The 23,259-nt window shown below is 38.0% G+C and overlaps 2 protein-coding genes across 3 annotated transcripts in view; both read left to right on the top strand.

The window, feature by feature from the left end:
* Positions 1-6,789, top strand: part of ibtk (inhibitor of Bruton agammaglobulinemia tyrosine kinase) — a 29,660-nt gene extending 22,871 nt beyond the window's left edge. The window contains exons 24-29 of one of the 2 annotated variants that reach the window (XM_062991307.1): positions 128-241; positions 1,607-1,759; positions 1,868-2,053; positions 4,813-4,945; positions 5,040-5,071; positions 6,063-6,189. In XM_062991307.1, coding sequence (XP_062847377.1) covers positions 128-241; positions 1,607-1,759; positions 1,868-2,053; positions 4,813-4,945; positions 5,040-5,071; positions 6,063-6,093 — 649 coding nt within the window. In that variant the 3' untranslated portion in view covers positions 6,094-6,189. Of the gene's footprint in view, positions 1-127; positions 242-1,606; positions 1,760-1,867; positions 2,054-4,812; positions 4,946-5,039; positions 5,072-6,062 lie in introns of both variants that reach the window. The other variant, XM_062991305.1, reaches the window with a different exon arrangement.
* A 12,747-nt stretch (positions 6,790-19,536) lies between these two features.
* tent5aa (terminal nucleotidyltransferase 5Aa) lies at positions 19,537-22,509 on the top strand. The gene is made up of 2 exons (XM_062992112.1): positions 19,537-19,966; positions 21,444-22,509. Exons 1-2 carry the CDS (start codon positions 19,538-19,540, stop codon positions 22,221-22,223), a joined length of 1,209 nt encoding a protein of 402 aa, XP_062848182.1. The 5' UTR covers position 19,537; the 3' UTR covers positions 22,224-22,509.
* Positions 22,510-23,259: the final 750 nt, after the last annotated feature.

The raw sequence follows: 23,259 nt of genomic DNA, 5'->3' as shown, positions 1-23,259 counted from the left end.
AACATTTTTCCCAGTGATTATCGAACGTTGGCTCTATTTCTACCAATAGTTGGACAGAACTATTGAGTTTACACTTTCCTTAAGTTTGCTTTTAACATGATTTATTATTTTTAAATGTGCCAAACAGCCTCCCAGTTGCCAACAATTCATCTTGCCCGACACCTGTTCTGGACCTAAGAGCCATTATGGAAATGGAGGCCAACTCTCTAAACCTTGGAGCTACTCCCAAAAGCCCTGGCTTGTAAGTGTTGCTATATAGGAATTGTTTTTATTTAAAAGGGACTGGGGTTTTATTTGCTGTTTAGAAAGTAGCGGCAGCACATACAGTTCACTATGTAATGCTACTCATCACACACTTTAATAACTTTAAACTCTATTCTCTTTATTTTTTCAGTTAATTTGATTGATTTTAGACAAAGGCAATCAGAACCTTTGCAGTTAAAGTTTTAAAGAGGAACATTTGTGTATTATTATGCACCCTCATGTTGCTACACACAGAGATATGCTTTCCTGACTACTTACTAAATACTGTATGTTTACTTCATTTGACTGCTGTTTAGGAACAACTGTAGACCTCCATAGACTTTGGCACTAATCTGCCCTCTAGTGTATGTCTCTTAATCTTTCAATTCACTCTATAGGCTTACACTGATCAGCCATAACATTAAAACCACCTCCTTGTTTCTACAATCACTGTCCATTTCATCAGCTCCACTTACCATATAGAAGCACTTTAAAGTTCTACAATTACTGACTGTAGTCCATCTGTTTCTCTACATACCTTTATAGTAGTAATTCTTCTGTAAAAGTAGTATTCTTCAATGGTCAGGACTACCACTAGTTTTACATCTATATTTACATTTTCAGCATTTAGCAGACGCTTTTTATCCAAAGCGACTTACACAATGAGGGGAACACGATGAGCAAAGGGTTAAGGGCCTTGCTCAGGGACCCAACAGTGGCAACTTGGTGGTGGCGGGGCTTGAACCGGCAACCTTCTGTTTACTAGTCCAGTACCTTAACCACTAAGCTATCACTGGCCCATCAGTTGGTCCACCTTGTAGATGTAAAGTCAGAGACTTTGCTGTTCGAGTTGGTCATCTTTTAGACCTTCATCAGTGGTCACAGGACGCTACTTACGAGGCGCTGTTGGCTGGATTTATTTTTGGTTGGTGGTCTATTCTCAGTCCAGCCTGGACAGTGAGGTGTTTAAAAACTCCATCAGCATTGCTGTGTCTGATCCACTCATACCAGCACAACACACACTAACACACCACCACCATGTCATTGTCACTGCAGTGCTGAGAATGATCCACCACCCAAATAATACTTACTCTGTAGTGGTCCTGGGAGAGTCCTGACCATTGAAGAACAGCATGAAAGGGGGCTAACAAAGCATGCTTAGAAACAGATGGACTACAGTCAGTGATTGTAGAACTACAAAGTGCTTCTATATGGTAAGTGGAGCTGATAAAATGAACAGTGAGTGTAGAAACAAGGAGGTGGTTCAAATCAAATCTGCTTGTGCACACATGAGACTGACATGTACTGACATTTCATGGTTTTCTCCCTACATGCTACACCACTTTTTTTGTGTGATTTTAAGGTCTGGGAGCAGCACTAAGCCATCAGCCACCCCCACTAAACTGTCTCAGAAGCAGAGGAAGATGATGACCATGGCCACCAAAGAGAGCAGTGTCGATGGAGCATTGGCTAAATCACCTCCTAGTGTTGCACCTGTAAAACCTATTAAAGGCTGGTGTGTATATATCTAGTTTGTGATTTATCATTTTCTCTGTATTGTTTTCTGCTATCTCAGACAGTCACCTTTGCACAGTGTGAGTTATGTACCTGTGTGTTTATTCAGGGCATCAGCAGTGCAGTCTCCCCCCTCTTCACTTTCCTTTCGGGATCTGTTAATGGAGGAGGAGAAGCGTGATAAATCTTCCACAGCAGCTGTCATGGGTGCTGGTAGTCCAGCAGGTACAGCGGCCTGTGCCAGACGAGTGACCTTCCAGTGTGCAGAGACTGGCAGTCCTGGAAAACCGGCTGGGTGAGAATAACAATGCTCCTTAAAGCGTTAGACACACAAACTCATAAGTTATGCGAATACAGGGGGTAAGTCATTAGTTGGGTTGACTGCTGTTTTCCTCTAGGTGGCACTGTTGGATCTTTATAGAGATAGTGAACTGCATTACCGGTAGTAGCAAAAGAAATAATAAAAAGATGTTTTAGATTCACCTTAGATAAACATTTAGCAACCATGAATTTAGTTTAAACCAATCATACATTTAAATACCCTAAAATTTTCAGTTTACTGGAACCTTCTGTTAAAGAAAGTCTTTACAATTTTATTTGTTAGGTGTCATTAGTTAATGTATAAAACAAAGATATGCTTTTTGACTACTAAATAGAGTAGTAAAATTAATGTATTAATTTAAGACATTTTTACTTTTAAACATAAAACTGATGTGATGTCTAAAAATATATGCAGTTAAAGTATAGTATAAACTGTTTAGAATTTTGTATGATCATATCTATCTATCTATCTATCTATCTATCTATCTATCTATCTATCTATCTATCTAATCTATCTATCTATCTGCAGTGGCATGCAAAAGTTTGGGCACCCCATGTCAAAATTACTGTTACTGTGAACAGTTAAGCAAGTTGAAGATGAAATGATATCCAAAAGGCAAAAAGTTAAAGATGAAACACACTTTTCAACATTTTAAGCAATGTCAGTGTATTATTTTGGTTTTGTACAATTTTAGATAAAAAAAAAAAAAAAGGAAAGGAGTACCTTGCAAAAGTATGGGAACCCTCGGAGATTTGAGCACTCGGATAACTTTGACCGATGTCTCAGACCTTAATTAGCCTGTTAGAGTTATGGCTTGTTCACAATCATTGTTAGGAAAGGCCAGGTGATGCAAATTTCAAAGCTTTCTAAATACCCAGACTCCTCTAACCTTGTCCCAAAAAACAGCAGCCATGGGTTCTTCTAAGCTGCTGCCTAGCACTTTGAAAATGAAAATGGTTGAGGCCCACAAAGCAGGAGAAGGCTATAAGAAGATAGCAAAGCGTTTTCAGGTTGCCATTTCCTCAGTTCGAAATGTAATTAAGAAATGGCAGCTAACAAGAACAGTGGAGGTCAAGATAAGGTGTGGAAGACCAAGAAAAATTTCAGAGAGAGCTGCTCATAGGATTGCTAGAAAGGCAAATCAGAGCCCCTGATCCACAATAGACTACTTCAAAAGGTACCTTCAACTTGCTTAACTGTTCACACTAACTAATTTTGACCAGGGGTGCCCAAACTTTTAAATGCCACTCTATCTATCTATCTATCTATCTATCTATCTATCTATCTATCTATCTATCTATCTATCTATCTACCTACCTACCTAACTGTATATCTATTGAGCACAAATACAGCATTGTTTAGATGTAAATGTCTTCAGTCTGTGTTTTTACACTTACAATAACCTGCTGCATGCATCACAAGATTTAATAATGCAATGCAAGTAATGCAATAATATTAGCATGTTAATATACAGCAGAGTGATTATATTCTAGAGCCAGGCACTCAGGTGGTACAGTGCTCTATTATGCTAGCCTACTACCTCGAAGATCCGGGTTTAAATCTCAGTTTGCTATCATTCAGTTGGGTGTCTACACATACGTGATTGGCTATAGCTGAGGGGGTTATGGCCAAAGACCTGTCCCTGTGTACAGTCTTTTCCAGTGGAACAAGCTGTTAAAAATGAAATATTCCACAGTTAGGAACACTTTGTCATTCACATCAAGCTGAAAATCTTTTGACCAAGAGTAATAATAATAAATAATTCAACAGCACTGAAGCATTAAAATTTTCAAATATTGTCAGGTGTATAAAAAGATGAGAAAATCTTAAGTACAAAAAAAGCACAGTCAGATGGAATGTAGTATCTTATGTAACTTTTATGAAACTGTGTCAGCAGAATTAAGACAAATAGGAATGTAGAGATTTACAATGTTGTGATACATTTGTTTGGAACTATCTTGCTAATTAATCATTATGTGAATGTTGAACATAAAAAATGTGACAAAAGAGCGGTCTGAGTTTAATTTAAAGCTAGATTGTAAGAAAAATCAAGCATTTTGTCAGTGTATCTGATATCAAACTACAGATGTGCAGCTTTGGCAACCTGTGCCCTTTTCCTTCCCTTTTTGTGGCGAGTGGTTTAGCGCCTGCAGCTTCAGCACAAGTATTTTTCCCTACAACATATTCCCTGTGATTGGTTTTGACACTGGCTCTGCCCTTTTCAATACAGTTTACAATCTTTCACTCTACTCTGCACTGTGAGTGCTTGAGCACCTGTTTAGTGTGGATCTGGAGAGCACACAGGAGTTACGGATCACTGCAGGAAAGCAGTATTCTACCATGCAGCTGTAGCCTATATCCTGAAGTCTGCTTAAATTATCATAATTTGATATTACCCAAATATGAATATTACTCACACAAAAAGTAATTTAGGTAATGTAGTCATTTTTCCTGAACTCAAAACAGCCTGATATTTTCCATGCCTGTAGTTTTCTAAATGTGTAAATCTTTAAACTAAGTGAATTCATTAATATGCCACCACAGTGTGTACCCAAATGGTAAAGGGGTGTGTAAAGTGTTTGTGTAATAATGTTAACCACTGTAGTAACGTTTAACTCACCAACACTTGATTGTTATTCAAGAATGAATTGATGTTCAGCCCAAGTTAACCGTGAGCTTTAGCAAAACCTGGAAATCTAATTACCGCTGATGCACACATTTTTTTCCACCAGGCCGTGGGTTTTGGGGCCAGTGCGCAGCCCACCAGCTGCTTCTGCAGTCACTTTTGCCTCCATCATTGAGCAAGAGAAGCAACAGGAAGCGGCACTCATGCGCAGTCGAGAGAAGCCTCTGGCACTTATACAGGTAAGTGCTGGTACAAAGGACATTGCAAATTTAAAAAATACACACAGGAAAAATAGCACAAAGAGTCCAAATATCTTTTTTTCTTTTGTCATAGATCCGCTATCTTGGAAATTACAGCTGTTACCTGTTAGTCTGGATATATTTTTTACACGTAGCAATTTTACATAGTGGGTACATAGTCAAGCACCTCTCAATTATTTTTTAACCTCTATCTGTATTTTAAGGGATTAAAACACCACCATTCATATGGTGCTATTTTTTCACTGCTGTGCTATAACTGGGTGCATATTTACATATCTAGAATGATATCTAGGTTTTTCCCCATTTCAAATTGAAGAGTTAATCCTCCTGTTCATGTAACTGCAGCTTTTATGACCTTGAAATAGCCTTAGCTATTTCACACCCACTTCATGCCCTGGAGGTGTTTCGACAGAGCACGTTCAGTCACAGACTGATTCCTTCCAAATGCAGGACCGAACGCTACAGGAAATCTTTCCTTACAACTGCAATCAGACTGTTCAACAATACAATTCATAATAATTCCGAATAATTTATAATAAATACCTACATTTTTGTATGCTATGCATTCACCATAAGACTAATGTTTACATGTGTATAGAATCTTACTGTGAATTTCTATTGCTTGTTTTTATAGTTAGTGAATGTTGTATGTATGTAAGAAGTTGTCTATCTATCTGTCTATCCATCCATCCATCCATCCATCCATCCATCCATCCATCCATCCATCCATCCATCCATCCATCCATCCATCCATCCATCCATCCATCCATCCATCTATCTATCTATCTATCTATCTATCTATCTATCTATCTATCTTACAACTCCATATGTTTCACAGGAGACTTTGCATGAGCACTATTGACCCAAGTTTTGGCTTTTAAAAGGCCTTGAGTTAGTTTTTTTTCTCTCATGTTTGTTTGGTTTTTGTGTTCATGTGTCACTAATTAAAAGTTGATGTAGAGTTGTTGCCCAAATTGTTCACACAACAGATTGATTTTTTTAACATGTCGAGTGTGCACTAGCTTAAATTTTTTTTGTGTGTGCGCTGTTATCTTTACAACGTGTTCCCTCTGTGTGTGTGTGTGTGTTGTTGTAGATTGAGGAGCGAGCAATTCAGGACCTGCTGATTCATTATAAAGCCTTGAACAACCCTGATGAGTTTATTGTGGTGGAGAGATCTCCTCAAGGTCCTATTGCTACCCCGACATGGAACAAACATTCAAACTAGCACAACTTTAACCTGTGTGTTGCAGTTAGAATTAATGTACCTAAACACTCTCATTCATTCTGTGTAACTGGATCAAACTTTTTCCCCTTTCTGGTTTTAATTATGAGACAATTTCTAATGCTTTGAAAATATGTAACCTGCCGAAGTAGCTGTGGTAAATGCTCCTTGTGTTGAGTAACTGGATTTTGGATCTGTTATACGATACACACCCTATACAGTCTATCACAACAGTGGCAAAAAGTTCTGCCCAATAGTTCCCTGTTTAAAAAAGCAACTACTGTTAACCACATCACTTGTTAAGTAAAATGATTTGAGATAAGAGTATTGACGAACTACAGTTCTTCTAAGTACATGGTTTAAATATGCAGTTTTGTGCTCTTTGTGGATTAAACTGGTGATTTGATTTGTTAAGACTAGCAGTTAGCAGACATGGTCCCATTCCTGAACATACTTACAGCTTTAACTCCAAGGTGGAATGTACATGGTAAGGTGAATGTTAACCGAAGCCTTTCTAGCGTTTATGTTTAAGTTTTTGAATGGATTGTCATGGGAAAATAAATTCAGTGTCATGCAATAAATATCTGCAGCAGAAGAAGCCTATTTTGCACTGTTTTTATTCCTTTTTTAAGCATGCTGATTTTAATCTGGGCAGCACAGTGGGTAGCAATGTTGCCTCACAGCAAGAAGGACCTGGGTTCAGTTCCCCAGTCAGACAGCCAGGGTCCTTTCTGTGTGGAGCTAAAATGTTCTCCATGTCCCTGTGGGTTTGTCCAAAGACCTGCAGTCAGGCCAGTTGGAGCTACTAAAATTGTTTCCTGTGTGTGTTTGTGTCTTAATTTGTAATAGACTGGGAAGAGGGTCACAGAAGAGGGTCACAGACATTGAGTTTCAGTTTCAGCATTGAATGTTGTTTAGTTAATCTAAGGTTAAATTAAATCATACTAAAGAGCTATGAAGCCATGACAAGTGATTCCAGAAGAGGAAACTTACTATTTGAAATGCAAACCCTTCACAACGGTCTTCACAGCTCACTAGTCACCATGCTGTACTTTTTTTAATTTGGTAGTGGTAGAGAACACTTTAGGCTTTGGTAAAACGCCACGTTTGTCTGTCATATAAAGAGTTTGTCTCATTGCCAGCACTTTGAAAAGTTTCAATCAAATTGAACTTTGAGCACATCAACAAGCAGTATAATTCAAGCATCAAAAGCTGCAAACATGCACAATGCAGCACAGCAGCAAGGTAGGCAGTGCCTCCTTATTCCATAAACAGGACACAGTGCAAAAACAGTTTTGTCTCATGTCATGTGAATGCAGTCTAAATCTTTCAATAATGCTTCTTTTATATACAGTTTTGAACCTTTATTTAACTAACCAAACTGATTTGGTTTTTTTATATGAACATGCTCAAATAGTTGGGACAGGGGCAAAATAAAAGTGAAAAGTGTATTGAATATAGAATTCACCTAAGGCTCTGTCTTTTGAGGCAAAAATGGTTCATAGCTCACCACTTTGTGCCAAACTTTGTAAGAGTAAAAAAAGAATCTGTCAATGCAAGACTGCAAATATTTTAGGTCTTTTACCATTTACTGCACATAATATTGTGAAAGAATTTAAGGTATACAGAAACATTTCAGTCTTTGGTAGTACATGGTCTGAAGCAACTTTTAAATGTACATTAATAGCCACATTTTAGGACTACTTTGAACAATCATTGTTATAACCCAGTTATGCAATGCATCAATAAATTAAACCTAATTTACTTTGGAAACCTTTAATTTCCGTCAGGATCAATAAAGTATCCATCCATCCATCCATCCCTCCCTCCCTCCCTCCCTCCATATATACATCAACTCTAGGCAAAAATGCTGACGTCTTTTTTAGGTCCAATGTCATCTCAGATGGACCGAAGGACAGTGGAAATGTGTGCTGTGGTCATATAATTCTACACACATCTTATATTTGGTTTTTAGAGAAACATATACAGGTTCCTTTTTTGTAAAGTTCATCATTTCGAAAAGATGTTGCCAGTCCTTAGTCTGCACTTGCTACAACAGTGTGGCTTCATAGAGTGTGTGTGTGTGTGTGTGTGTGTGTGTGTGTGCGTGTGCGTGTGCGTGTGCGTGTGTGCGTGCGTGCGTGCGTGCGTGCGTGTTAGACTGGTCTGTCTGCAGTCCATGTCTGCCTCCTATTTAAAAAGTATAGTTCATCACAAAGATGAAAATCCATCAGTGACAACCATCTATCAATGTTGGTCAGCTAAAGTCTTGTATCAAGCAAGAATGGGCAAAAAATTCACTTGCAAAACTACAACAATCAGTGTAAAAAAAGACCACCATTATTGTTTTATGTCTAATAAATTTGTAGCCAAGTTGTACAGCATGACTTGTTTCCAGAATTACAGGTAAACAGGAAGGGTAAAACAGAAATTAGGCAAAATGGTGTACTTTTGGTAATAAAATGTGTTTCCAAATAAATGGTGTTTTCAAGTATTCCCACAAAAGGCAGAATAATTTGGCACTGTATTGTTAGCAGCCTGAAGTAAATTATTTCACAAGCATGTTAGGACCTCAAGCTGATATTAAAAGCTTAAATGTTTTCCAAAGATGTTCATAAAACATTAAGTTAAATGCTATAAATACCTGTAAATACAGGTCTGTGCATTTTAGCCTAGGCAGTATCTCTATTTTAGGGATGTAGATTGGACTCAGATAAGACCACTATCAAGGACTTATTCCTGTTACATATTCAACCATGCGCTAATGTGACTGATACAATCCTGATGCATTTGCTGCTTGAATTAAATTAGTCCGATGACTTGTTTCTAAAAGAGCTCTAACATTGCATCCTAATCTTTTTATCATGGCAATTAGAAGGTGTGATTTTGAGTACAGACTGAATGACATCCTCATCAAAAAAGTGCATTTTGATTATGAGCAGTAATTACTGACATAGTGCCATTTAGTCCTCTAACATGAGCCCTACGGACAGAATAGTAATTATCTATTTGAATCACTTAGTTGTAGAGCCAATGTGCTATGGGGCAGGCAAAAAAACATTAATAGGTCACCGAGGCATCTTGACGTCCATGCACATCAAAGCCTAATACTTCATTACAAGAGTTATATCCTATAAAGTGTAATAAACTGCTCACCTAAAACAACCCCTCTCACATTCGTTTCATTCTGAAATGTGCAAAGCTTTATACGTAAAATCATACTGACCATGATGTGCACTAGAGAGGTTTAGTTACACAACATAGAAGAAACATGGGTAGAAAACATTTCAAATTTTTGTCCTATCATGTACAATGTAGCCTATAGCAATTCAACTTCTCTATATCTATATGTATTGACAAGAATGGGTCATAAGAAAAAGCTCAGTGACATAAAAACTCTCCTAAGTTGCACCTTACTTAAGTGAGATACAAACTGCTGCTTGATTCAAAATTGGCAAATGATTTGTTCTAAGATAACCATGTACACCGATCAGCCATAACATTAAAACCACCTCCTTGTTTCTACACTCACTGTCCATTTTATTAACTCCACTTACCATATAGGAGCACTTTCTAGTTCTACAATTACTGACTGTAGTCCATCTGTTTCTCTACATATCTTTTTAGCCTGCTTTCACCCTGTTTTTCAATGGTCAGGACCCCCACAGGGCCACCACAGAGCAGGTATTATTTGGGTGGTGGATCATTCTCAGCACTGCAGTGACACTGACATGGTGGTGGTGTGTTAGTGTGTGTTGTGCTGGTATAAGTGGATCAGACACAGCAGCGCTGCTGGAGTTTTTAAATACGTGTCCACTCACTGTCCACTCTATTAGACACTCCTACCTAGTGGGTCCACCTCGTAGATGTAAAGTCAGAGACGATTGCTCATCTATTGCTGCTGTTTGAGTTGGTCATCTTCTAGACCTTCATCAGTGGTCATAGGACGCTGCCCACGGGGCTCTGTTGGCTGGATAGTTTTGGTTGGTGGACTATTCTCAGTCCAGCAGTGACAGTGAGGTGTTTAAAAACTCCATCAGTGCTGCTGTGTCTTATCCACTCATACCAGCACAACACACACCAACATACCACCATGTCAATGTCACTGCAGTGCTGAGATCCACCACCTAAATAATACCTGCTCTTTGGGGGTCCTGTGGGGGTCCTGGTCATTGAAGAACAGGGTGAAAGCAGGCTAAAAAGTATGTAGAGAAACAGATGGACTACAGTCAGTAATCGTAGAACTACAAAGTGCTTCTATATGGTAAGTGGAGCTGATAAAATGGACAGTGAGTAGAAACAAGGAGGTGGTTTTAATGTTATGGCTGATCAGTGTATACTTTATTGGTTAAAATATGTTGTTGTACTTTTTCAGTTGAATAAGGGTGAAAAGTGATATGCAAATCATTGCTTGGTTTCTAACATTTTTCCTACTGTCCAAACTTCTTTGGAACTATGTTTGTACTATGTTTTGCATTCTGCAATTGTTGGAAAATACTGTACTGTAGATCAGCTTGAGGCAGTAAAATTATTTAAGAGTAATCTACACTCTTTTTGAAAAGTAGAGCTGCTGCTTGCTACATGACACTCATGCAATGAATCATTCTTATAATTGCCTATGTTATTAATGTTTGCAGTAAAATGTTTGCAGTAAAACTTCAACTTTAGCACATTGCATATTTTCTAGTAATTGGTTACTAGTTTGCTTCTTTTTGAAAGAAGAACATTTCTCTATTAACCAACAGTTTAAGTTGTTTCATGGGAAGTTGCCTAATGAAGTGGCTTAAAGTCAGTTACCTAATCAGTAGTGGCAAGGTTTTTCACAATGTTAGTTTTGGGTGTCCTCAGTGAGGATTAAGGTTTACAAATAAAACTGTAAACATATACATATAAATATATATATATATAAATTGTATTAAGCACAAAATGAATGATGTGGTGACATTATTATCATCCTTTTAATTTTTAGAGAAGACAGAGAGATGTATGATTCTTTACCTACTTTCTACCTCCATTTATTTGGCTGTTCGTCAACCTCACAGATACACAGTATAGCTTAGAATCTGTGTGCTTGTTGCTAGAAAGGGAAGATTGTACTCAATACAGTTTATTTTTCACACTAGCCCAGATTAAAAAAACACATAAAAAAACGTTGAAATTTTAGTCCACATTATAATACACATTGTTTGTAAGGTTTTATTTATGCCATAAATTACAATTAATTACCAAAACCTACAGCTTTTGGATAGTTGTCTTAGAATATTTATAGCTGAAGCCTGAGTAGCTCCATGACTGCATGTCTTTGGACTGTGGGAGAAAACTACGGACCCATACGGACACAGGGAAAACATGCAAACTCCACACAGAAAGGACCTGGACCGCTCCACCTGGAAATTAAACCCAGGACCTTGTTGCTGTGAGGTGACAATGCTACCCACCATACCACCCCCTCAGATATTTAATTTGATAAAATAGGTTGAGATGTGGGTGGCAGAGGAGGGTAAGGGTAGAGGGATTGTGTAGTATTGTGTAGATTTTGCAAACTTTTGTACCGCTGTAATATGTTTTAAAAACACAGAAGTACAAAAATGCTTATATTTAGTGTCCCATATCTTATTTTCTCTGCTTGCCAGTCAAATACAAAAAAACATCTTTGTTAAATGTATCTTCAGAAACAACTAAGCAAACAGTAGAGACAACGTATGACAGAACAAAGCAGTATTTATTTATTTATTAGGATTTTAACGTCATGTTTTACACTTTGGTTACATTCATGACAGAAACGGTAGTTACTCGTTACACAAGATTCATCAGTTCACAAGTTTAATGTCAAACACAGTCATGGACAATTTAGCCTCTCCAATTCACCTCACTTGCATGTTTTTGGATTGTGGGAGGAAACCGGAGCTCCCGGAGGAAACCCACACAGACACGGGGAGAACATGCAAACTCCACACAGAAAGGACCCAGACTGCCCCACCTTGGGATCAAACCCAGGACCTCCTTGCTGTGAGGTAACAGTGCTACCCACTTAGCCACCGTGCCGCCTGAACAAAGCAGTAAACACACCAGAAGAGTTCATGTGTGTGGGTCATAACAAACCCCCTCTCACATTACACATTTCAGCACCAAATAAGCTAGAACAGATGATGCACTACACAATTTGGACCACTTGATTTTTAAGAGAATTGAGGACCAGAGAATTAAGATGTTGTAATATGTGACTTCCTTTCTGAGGTCCTTAAAAGTCCTCTCTAGCTGTTTAGTCTTTCTCCCTCTGTAGCTAAGAACTCAACTGAGCCAGCCTTCCTGATCCTATTTGGCTGTCATGGAGGTATTAAGCTTGGATTATGGACATGGTCCTTATTAACACCCAGCGTTAAATGATTAATACTACAAGTTGGAAAGTATCCTGAGCATGCCTGATAGGTCTTGTGACGTCAGTGATCTTCTATTCGTGAGAAGTAGTAAACTCCTCGTTTTTTAGGCCCACTGCCAGAGAGGTCATTGTGAAGATGGTTTCTTGGGACAGCGACTTACACAGTTGTACCTGGAAGGATAAGAGTAGCAGTAGCCAGATAGATTTGATAAATAATAAGCTCAAACACAGCAGGTTAATTGGTAATCTTTTCTTAGTGGGTTGGAACAATAACTAAGGAATGTAACAGTTCAGCATGTCTGAAGTTCTGTTTAAAGCACTGGATTGGTGGATTTATTTATTAATTAGGATTTTAATGTCATGTTTACACACTTTGGTTACATTAATGACTGAAACGGTAGTTACACAAGATTCATCAGTTCAGCAAGTTTAATGTCAAACACAGTCATGAACAATTTCGTATCTCCAATTCACCTCACTAGCATGTCTTTGGATTGTGGGAGGAAATCAAAGCTCCTGAAGGAAACCCACGCAGACATGGGGAGAACATGCAAACTCCACACAGAAAGGACCCAGACCGCCCCACCTGGGGATCAAACCCAGCACCTTCCTGCTGTGAGGTGACAATGCTACCCACTGAGCCGTGCCGCCCCTGTATTGGTGAAAGTTTGTTATACTTAATAAAGAACAGATCTGGTCTGCACGTGATCATCTACAGCTCTTTACTATCAATGTGCTCTGCTTTTTATTTAGTGCCTGGAAAATACATTGCAAACCTGAAATGGCCAAATGAATTAAAATACCTCAGATCAGGTTCCTCATTTTATCCACCCCAGATAAAATGCCACCTCAGAGCAAAAAATACCTGTAATAATGCCATGAGCCACCTCAGAGCTAAAAAAAAATACCTGTGACGCACAACGTTATAGTTCCTTAAACATTAAGACAGGCTTGATCAGTTAGACTGAATATTTGGGTCTGAATATTTCCCACATTCACTGTATATCTTTGTGTATACTGTATATTTGTTGACTGGTTTAGCACTGCTTTGCATCACTGTAACACTGAGAGGAAACATGCTTAGCTGAATTTCATCACTGCTTCACAGTGGGTTACCAACACTGTTGCAATCCAGCTTACATACAGTGTATTCAACTAACAGTATAAGTTGTATTTTAAGGAGAATATGACACAATGTTAGTATGTATGCACTGACAGTAAAATAATCTCTAGAGACATATGTGCAGCAAAATATAATTGATTTCTGACTTACACAAACCAACTATGATGCCACAATCTAGTGTTTCATGTAAACCTTAACTAAAGTTCTTGACCTGTGTCTGTATGAGTTTATGTACTCTGCTGCTGTCACATGACTGGGTGATAAAAGAGTTATGAGCACAGTATCTAATACAGTGTATATTACAGGATCAATAAGTGTATATTACAGGAGGAAGAAAATATTAACACAATTTGGTTGTTTGTGGATTAATAATTACGGTTATTTCAGCATAATCTGGTGACCTTATTGCACAGCTAAATAATAATTATTATATTTTATTATCCAACACAATATAACACTGATTTAACTTGATTATAGGCCACATTAACTAAAAAATGACCTGTGATAGTCTCTAACCCTCCAGGACCTGATTCTAGTGTAAGTGGCCCTTGTGAGTAGACTCTGTTAAACTAAATGGGATAAGCTGGATTTAAGTGATGCAGGTTTGGTAGCTTAATGGATCCTGACAGCTGCTCCACCCTGACATTGCAGTCTACCTCAGACTCTTTCAGGTCTGGAAAGCACCTGCATAGCAGCTTATCTCCTGCCGTCACTATCTGACGTACACGTCCATGGGTGTACTTATCAAGCGGTGTCAGACACTCTAATACAATGTGGCAGAAGAGATGTTTAAAGAAAATGTTCAATTCTATAAATAAGAAAGTTCTCTAAAAGATCAATCTTTAAAGTTTTAATATACAAGGTATTAGTGTCCTGAGTGAGCTATGGTGGGCTATGGTGAGCTATGGTAAGTTATGGTGAGCTGTAGTGAGCTATAGTGAGCTGTGGTGAGCTATAGATCTCTTTTCCTAAGAAAGTTTGGCTGAGGTAACAACAAAATCATAAAATAATTAATATAATAATTAATATAATATGTAAATTAAAAAATATAGTGGTTTTTCACCTGAAGCTCAGTACAATTTCACTTATTAAAAATTGCAATGAATTAAAATACATAAGTTCAGGCATAATGTACTTATTATTGAAACTTGAAAAAAGATAAGACCACAGTTTATGATTAATTTATGCAAAAAGTGATTTTAGAAGAGCCACAATGTTTTTTGATGCAACTGCACAAGCAAACAAAAAATGATCTCTTTTAAAATAAAATATTATATATTTATATTATTATTTATATTATATATATATATATATATATATATATATATATATATATATATATATATATATATATATATATATATATATATATACAGTGTATCACAAAAGTGAGTACACCCCTCACATTTCTGCAAATATTTTATTATATCTTTTCATGGGACAACACTATAGAAATAAAACTTGGATATAACTTAGAGTAGTCAGTGTACAACTTGTATAGCAGTGTAGATTTACTGTCTTCTGAAAATAACTCAACACACAGCCATTAATGTCTAAATGGCTGGCAACATAAGTGAGTACACCCCACAGTGAACATGTCCAAATTGTGCCCAAAGTGTCAATATTTTGTGTGACCACCATTATTATCCAGCACTGCCTTAACCCTCCTGGGCATGGAATTCACCAGAGCTGCACAGGTTGCTACTGGAATCCTCTTCCACTCCTCCATGATGACATCACGGAGCTGGTGGATGTTAGACACCTTGAACTCCTCCACCTTCCACTTGAGGATGCGCCACAGGTGCTCAATTGGGTTTAGTCCATCACCTTTACCTTCAGCTTCCTCAGCAAGGCAGTTGTCATCTTGGAGGTTGTGTTTGGGGTCGTTATCCTGTTGGAAAACTGCCATGAGGCCCAGTTTTCGAAGGGAGGGGATCATGCTCTGTTTCAGAATGTCACAGTACATGTTGAAATTCATGTTTCCCTCAATGACCTGCAGCTCCCCAGTGCCAGCAACACTCATGCAGCCCAAGACCATGATGCTACCACCACCATGCTTGACTGTAGGCAAGATACAGTTGTCTTGGTACTTCTCACCAGGGCGCCGCCACACATGCTGGACACCATCTGAGCCAAACAAGTTTATCTTGGTCTCGTCAGACCACAGGGCATTCCAGTAATCCATGTTCTTGGACTGCTTGTCTTCAGCAAACTGTTTGCTGGCTTTCTTGTGCGTCAGCTTCCTTCTGGGATGACGACCATGCAGACCGAGTTGATGCAGTGTGCGGCGTATGGTCTGAGCACTGATAGGCTGACCTCCCACGTCTTCAACCTCTGCAGCAATGCTGGCTGCACTCATGTGTCTATTTTTTAAAGCCAACCTCTGGATATGACGCCGAACACGTGGACTCAACTTCTTTGGTCGACCCTGGCGAAGCCTGTTCCGAGTGGAACCTGTCCTGGAAAACCGCTGTATGACCTTGGCCACCATGCTGTAGCTCAGTTTCAGGGTGTTAGCAATCTTCTTATAGCCCAGGCCATCTTTGTGGAGAGCAATAATTCTATTTCTCACATCCTCAGAGAGTTCTTTGCCATGAAGTGCCATGTTGAATATCCAGTGGCCAGTATGAGAGAATTGTACCCAAAACACCAAATTTAACAGCCCTGCTCCCCATTTACACCTGGGACCTTGACACATGACACCAGGGAGGGACAACGACACATTTGGGCACAATTTGTTCACTGTGGGGTGTACTCACTTATGTTGCCAGCTATTTAGACATTAATGGCTGTGTGTTGAGTTATTTTCAGAAGACAGTAAATCTACACTGCTATACAAGCTGTACACTGACTACTCTAAGTTATATCCAAGTTTTATTTCTATAGTGTTGTCCCATGAAAAGATATAATGAAATATTTGCAGAAATGTGAGGGGTGTACTCACTTTTGTGATACACTGTATATATATATATATATATTTACTTTTACTCATGTATGTCATGGCAATCTTAAAATTTCATTCATTTCTGCAACTGTTCTTTTTTCTGTCATTTCTGTAATTTTTTTATCTGTCGGGTCAAAAATATACATACAGCAGCTTAGATTATTTATTTGGTGGCATAAAAATGTAATGTCATTTAACTTTGCTGCATGACTATCAATTTGCATATATGGCTTTCACTCGAAAGTATGTAGACACCAGCTTGTTAAACATCCTTTTCCAAAAGCACAGGCACTAAAATGCCCCGCTTCTTGTGGCTGTAACAACCTCTCTCATCTGAAAAGACTTTTCTTGAGATTTTAAAGTGTGGCATCAGATCAGGCACTGATCTTGGATGGAATTATTTTCCAGTTCATCCCAAAGAGGTTAACTGTGGTTGGAATCAAAGATCTGTGCAGGCCACTTGATTTTCTCCACACTAAACAAGTCAAAAGACAGTGGAGCAGAGTTATTCTGAAAGAGAAAATCATGCCTTTTGTAAACTGTCACCACAATGTTATATATTTTTTAGATTATATACAACTGTTAGCAATTCTTGTAATTAAAATATCTAAACTCAATAATTAGGATAGGTGTTGCATGTGTGCACTGGTCCATGCATATAGTGTGCATGGACCAGTGGATCCAACCCAAAACCCAGGTTGCTGATAGTTGCGGTATAAAAGCATTAATTAGAAGCTGCAAAAACATAGTTCACACTGTTGACAAGCAAGCAAGCTTTACATGACATTGGGTTTGGGGTCTGTTATGCAAGGAAATATCATTTGCTGCCAAACCAGCACCCTAAAGTTTGTTGCTTATCACATAGATGCTGCAGCCTCTAAACCCATGGCAGTGGGAAGCTTGCTTGACTGTAGATGATGCTGCAGTGAGTACGTGATGCTTTTCGTTACAAAAAAATGACAAGTTGTAGAAGTCATTGAATTGTATATTTTTAACATCAGCTGTACGTTGAATAATCCAGTACCTCAGTCCTCCTAAAGGGGGCAATATACAAACATCAAATTGTTGTATAAGACCTAACATACAGTATAAGAAATATGAATTTTGGATGTATATATATATAAATATATATAATATAGAAAAATATGCATATAGGCATAATATAATATAAAATGCATTTTCATGTTTGAAATTTGTATTATATATTCGTTTTAAAATGACAAGTTGTAGAAGTCATTGAAGTGTATATTTTTAACATCAGCTGTATGTTGAATAATCCAGTACCTCAGTCCTCCTAAAGGGGGCAATATACAAACATCAAATTGTTGTATAAGACCTAACATACAGTATAAGAAATATGAATTTTGGATTAAAAGTTAATATAATAATATATATATATATATATATATATAATATAGAAAAATATGCATATAGGCATAATATAATATAAAATGCATTTTCATGTTTGAAATTTGTATTATATATTCGTTTTTAAACAGAATATTCAATTTCACCGCTCAAATTTTTTTGTGTGGAAACACTACAGATCTTGTCACAGCATCACAAATGTGTTCTTTATAATAAAAATACTCAGTCGACACTTTCCTGAAAAGAATAACAAAATAAAAGTAATTTTGCTAGTTAGGTGAATTCAGAATTTAAGGGCAAAACTATATTAAACCTGATCTATTTAGTAACATGTTTAGTTAAGAGCTTTCAGAACAAACAGACTTTCTAAGAACTGTTTGTGCTGCCAGTTATTTGATTATTATTATAATTTTTTACTGTTGTCATTATAATATTAGTATTAGTAGTAGTATTATTATTGTTATAATTACTTTATTATTTATTTATTTCATTCATTTATTTACATATATGTCTCTAAAATCTAAAATCAGACCTAAAACTCTATTCATCTAAAATAGTCTAAAATCTATTTCATTTTTATGTGCAAATAAGGTTTTGTAGAATAATGAACAACAGAGAAACTTTTAGATGAGCACTAGTCATTTCACATAAAGAAGAAACAATACAACAGTAACATTAAATAGGCTTAGGTTTGCCAGTAGCATTATTTTACACCCCCTTTACCTACTAATAACCATGATGCACCGGTGTGATTGACAGTACTCATTAAGACTAGGATGCTAGTGGTGAACAGATGTGTCAGTCTGAAACCTCAGCACCAGGTCAGTAAGGAGAATGAGTTCATTTGGCAGACGTGATGCTGAAGCAGCAAGAGGATTCGAATATTCATTGTATTTAGACTATAATTAGCCTATTCACTAGAGAAAAGTGCTTGTGTATGTAGTTTTTAGAGGACTGAAATGCTGAACATTGTAAAATAAAAAAAGGAATTTCACACAAATGACGGTGGAATAACTGTGCGCCTGTGCTGAGTGTTATTAGAATATTCATGTAAGGTGAGAGGCGTTCCCTGCAGCCATGGCGGAACTGGACTGGGAGCTGCGCTATACAAACACACAGCGCACTGGCAGCAGTAAGACTGCGCTCACACTCTAGAAAGCAGCGGATCGACAGCACACGCTCCAGTTTTCACCGGGATACAGACCAGGAGACCAGGAGAGTTTGGGAGGAAGAAAAGAGAGAAAGTGGAGAGTCGAGTGAAGCGACACAAGTTCTTTCTCTGGCGCACTGAAACTGTGAGGAACCGAACTGAAGTGAATTAAAAAATGCAGCTTAAGAAGTTTAGATGAATATAAGAGTTAGTGATATTTAGGTTTGTGTGCATGCAGATGAAATCAGGTGCTGTGATAGAGTAACTTGTATTAAAAGAGAGAGAGAGAGAGAGAAAGAGAGAGAAGTACTGGTGGTGGGTGGTGAATCGGTTCAGTTGTGCGCGCTTAGTGCTGAGCGCGATGGCTGAGGAGGAGGGTGGCATGGCGGGGTGGACCGAGAGCGGCGAAGCGGGCAACAGCAGTGCCACTACCAGCAGTAGCAATTTCAGTGTGCTCAGCTGGGAGCAGGTGCAACGGCTGGATAACATACTAACAGAGACTATTCCGATCCACGGCCGAGGAAACTTCCCCACGCTGCAGATGCAGCCGCGCCAGATCGTGAAGGCGGTAAGGAGTCGACTGGAGCAGAGTGAGATCCGAGTGCGCGATGTGCGCCTCAACGGCTCCGCAGCCAGCCATGTACTGCATGAAGATAGCGGCCTGGGCTACAAAGACCTGGACCTGATCTTCTGCGCCGAGCTCAGGGGGGAGAGCGAGTTCCAAACGGTCAAGGACATAGTGCTGGATTGTCTGCTGGACTTTCTGCCCGAAGGAGTAAACAAGGAGAAAATCTCACCCTTGACCTTAAAGGTAAATAACTACTACTTCTACTTCTACATCTACATCTCATACAAAAATGTGACACAGTGGATTAATAGTTTCCACCTACCCTGTCTGAAAATAGGGATCAAACACAGGAGGTTACCCACTCTCTTAAATAGGTGCCAGAAAGAGTTCTTTTTACAGTGATGGCAAAAGTGTGGTCTGCAAATCAGCACCTTGGATTCAATTCTAATCCTGGATTTTTCAATATCTGGCAAACTGTTTCGCACTTTGTCATCACAGCTTACCCCTTGTTAAAAAGAAAATCTAGACCTTAATGACTATGATTTTCCATAGACTTAATGGTGCCTCAAAATTGATGAATCATTTCTCGCTGTAAATTGGTTTATTGGTTTGCACCAATAAAAATGGACTATGAACCAGAATCTTTCTTTTAGGTTTTAGGGTTTAGGGAAATAAACATGCTTATTATATGGCAGGCTTTTCAGGCACCTTACCTTAAAAAAAAAAAAAAATCAGTAAATATGTATGTGCTGATTAGATTATTATTTTCATAATCAATTTACTTCTAATTAAAGTTCTGAGTATTGATTAATTCTGGCTCTAATCTGATATTAATGTCCTCACCAAAGCCAAGCCCACACTCTGCAAGCTATACTAACGCCAAAGATGTAATAATTGTCTGGTTTGAGATTTAAGGTGATCATATAAATCATATTTTACTTCAATGATATGTGATTAATCAGGATAACATGTCACAGCATAAAATATGCCACTGGATTACATTATGTCAAATCTAACTCAATACAGTTTAACATTTAGTATTACCCTTGATACAAATACTTGGTATTGGATTAAGATATACATTTTTTATTCTTAGTTAAAAGTTGTGGATCATACTTATGATGAAATACTGTACACATTTAAATGAAATATATTCAGGGTAACATGTTCTAGTGTACCTTTGTGAGTGGTTTTCCAAGCCAAAACATTTCCACCCTAAATTAAACAGTCTGGCATTTTTTTACAGAAGCATCTGTTTTCCCTGCATTTTATTTTTAGTAATAAGAAGCAGCAACATAAGTTTACTCACTAAAGTGGTGACTAACCTGCTTGCCTTTAGGTAGTAATTTAGGGAGTACATTTTTAAAGTCAATATGTTTTGTACAAAACTGTTTCAGCAAACTGTTTAATTTAGTTTGAACAATTACAGGGTTAAAATGACAAACATACTGCTAGGTTAGCGCTTGGTTTTCTATTGCTAATAGGATTGAGCTAAACCAATTTGAACTCGATTCTGCATTCTAAACTTCTTAGATCTTCCAAGTATTGAGTTCTATGAATTCTCTGTGCACTTTTAAAAGTGTAGTACCCAGTGCAAAATGCACCCACTTAATTTGTGGGTCAGTTTCAACTAAAAATACTTTTATCTTTATGATGTTTGTAAATTTGTTTAGTAAAAGAATGAATCAGTAAGTTTTTTCTAATTCCCTCCACAACACAGGAAGCATATGTTCAGAAGATGGTGAAAGTATGCAATGACTCGGACCGCTGGAGCCTCATCTCACTATCCAACAACCGAGGCAAGAATGTGGAGCTCAAGTTTGTTGACTCTTTACGACGGCAGTTTGAGTTCAGTGTGGATTCATTTCAGATAAAGCTGGACTCTCTGCTCCTGTTTTATGAATGTTCTGAGAACCCAATGGCCAAAACCTTCCACCCGAGCATCATCGGAGAAAGCGTGTATGGTGACTTTGGTGTGGCATTAGAGCACTTACGCAACAAGCTGATCTGCACGAGAAACCCGGAGGAGATCCGAGGTGGTGGCCTGCTCAAATACTGCCATCTACTGGTAAGGGGGTTCCGAGCTGCCTCTGAAAGTGAGATGAAGTCTCTTCAGCGTTACATGTGTTCTCGCTTCTTCATTGACTTCCCTGACATTAACGAGCAGCAACGTAAACTGGAGTCCTACCTCCAGAACCACTTTGTGGGCTTGGAGGATCGCAAGTATGACTATCTGATGACGCTGCACGGGGTAGTAAATGAAAGCACAGTGTGCCTGATGGGACATGAGAGGAGACAGACATTAGGGCTTATTGCGATGCTGGCTGTGCGTGTACTGGCTGAGCAGAACGTGATACCCAATGTAGCTAACGTGACCTGCTACTACCAGCCTGCACCTTATGTAGCAGACGGCAACTTCAGCAATTACTACATTGCTCAGGTGCAACCAGTATTTGCTTGCCAGCAGCACGCGTACTCCACCTGGTTACCCTGTAACTGAGCACATGGAAGATAGAGAAAGAAAAAAATGCATTTTCATACCTATTTTGAAACAAATGTAATCATTTGTCATGAGCATTTTAAAAACCAGAGTAAATGAGTGATTTTACACTCTGAATTGAAAGCCCTATGCTCCAGAGAATGCATATTTAAACATAATATACAGGTGAATTAATAAATATAAGTTGGCAGGATTTTACCTCTGTGAAATCCCTGTAATGCCCAGTACAAGAAGGATATATTTGGGGCAAAATAAATTAGCATCTTAAAACAATGCCAGCAAATAGACATCAGGTAAGTCCAATGCTGTTATAAACATTAAAACAGTTTTCACATGGACCAAATACTAGCTGTATTAGTTCTGTGTTTGGAAAGATCCCACCGTCTTACAGGTGCTCTGTATCCGACGGTACAAAGTACAAAAAAAAGTCTTTTTTTTTTACTTTTTACCTGTAACAAAAGGTAAAGGGGAAACCCTATTTGTAAATGACAAAAAATAGAAAAAGATTATGTTAATTACTAAGTGTTTACAAACCAAAGATTTTATGATTGTTTTTTTATTGCCCAGATTTGAAGGTAGTGTTGTGGATGTTTGTATATGTGAAATGCATTCTAAGTGCCTAATACCTACAAGGAATCTTCACAGACCATTTTTTTTGTTGTGAATAAATTGAAAAGGTCATTATAGACAACAAAGTGACTCAAAGCTTGTGAATGTATGGGATGTACACCGATTAACAATGTGTAATTCTGATAGGTGGTCGATATTGTGGTGTCAGTTTGCAGAATTTTATTCCATTTAGTAGAGAGAGATTAAATCGGGTCTTCTCAAAATTTGTGGTGCTCTATTTTTAAAACACTGCGTCAAACAAGAAAATTAGTTAGCCACATTATCTATCTTTTAATTTATTGTTGCTTGTATTGAGCGGAATTACGAGTCAAACTGAAACGACTCCTTTTACAGACTTGTTACTGTATGTATAATTAACAAGATGGATTTTCATCGCTTACGCTTTGTATGTTAGGCAAAAACGCAA

The sequence above is a fragment of the Trichomycterus rosablanca genome, chromosome 3 (genome assembly GCF_030014385.1).
Source record: "Trichomycterus rosablanca isolate fTriRos1 chromosome 3, fTriRos1.hap1, whole genome shotgun sequence".
NCBI classification, from domain to species: Eukaryota; Metazoa; Chordata; class Actinopteri; order Siluriformes; family Trichomycteridae; genus Trichomycterus; species Trichomycterus rosablanca.
Note: the sequence above shows the minus strand (reverse complement) of the source record. Positions and strands in the feature narration are given on the sequence as shown.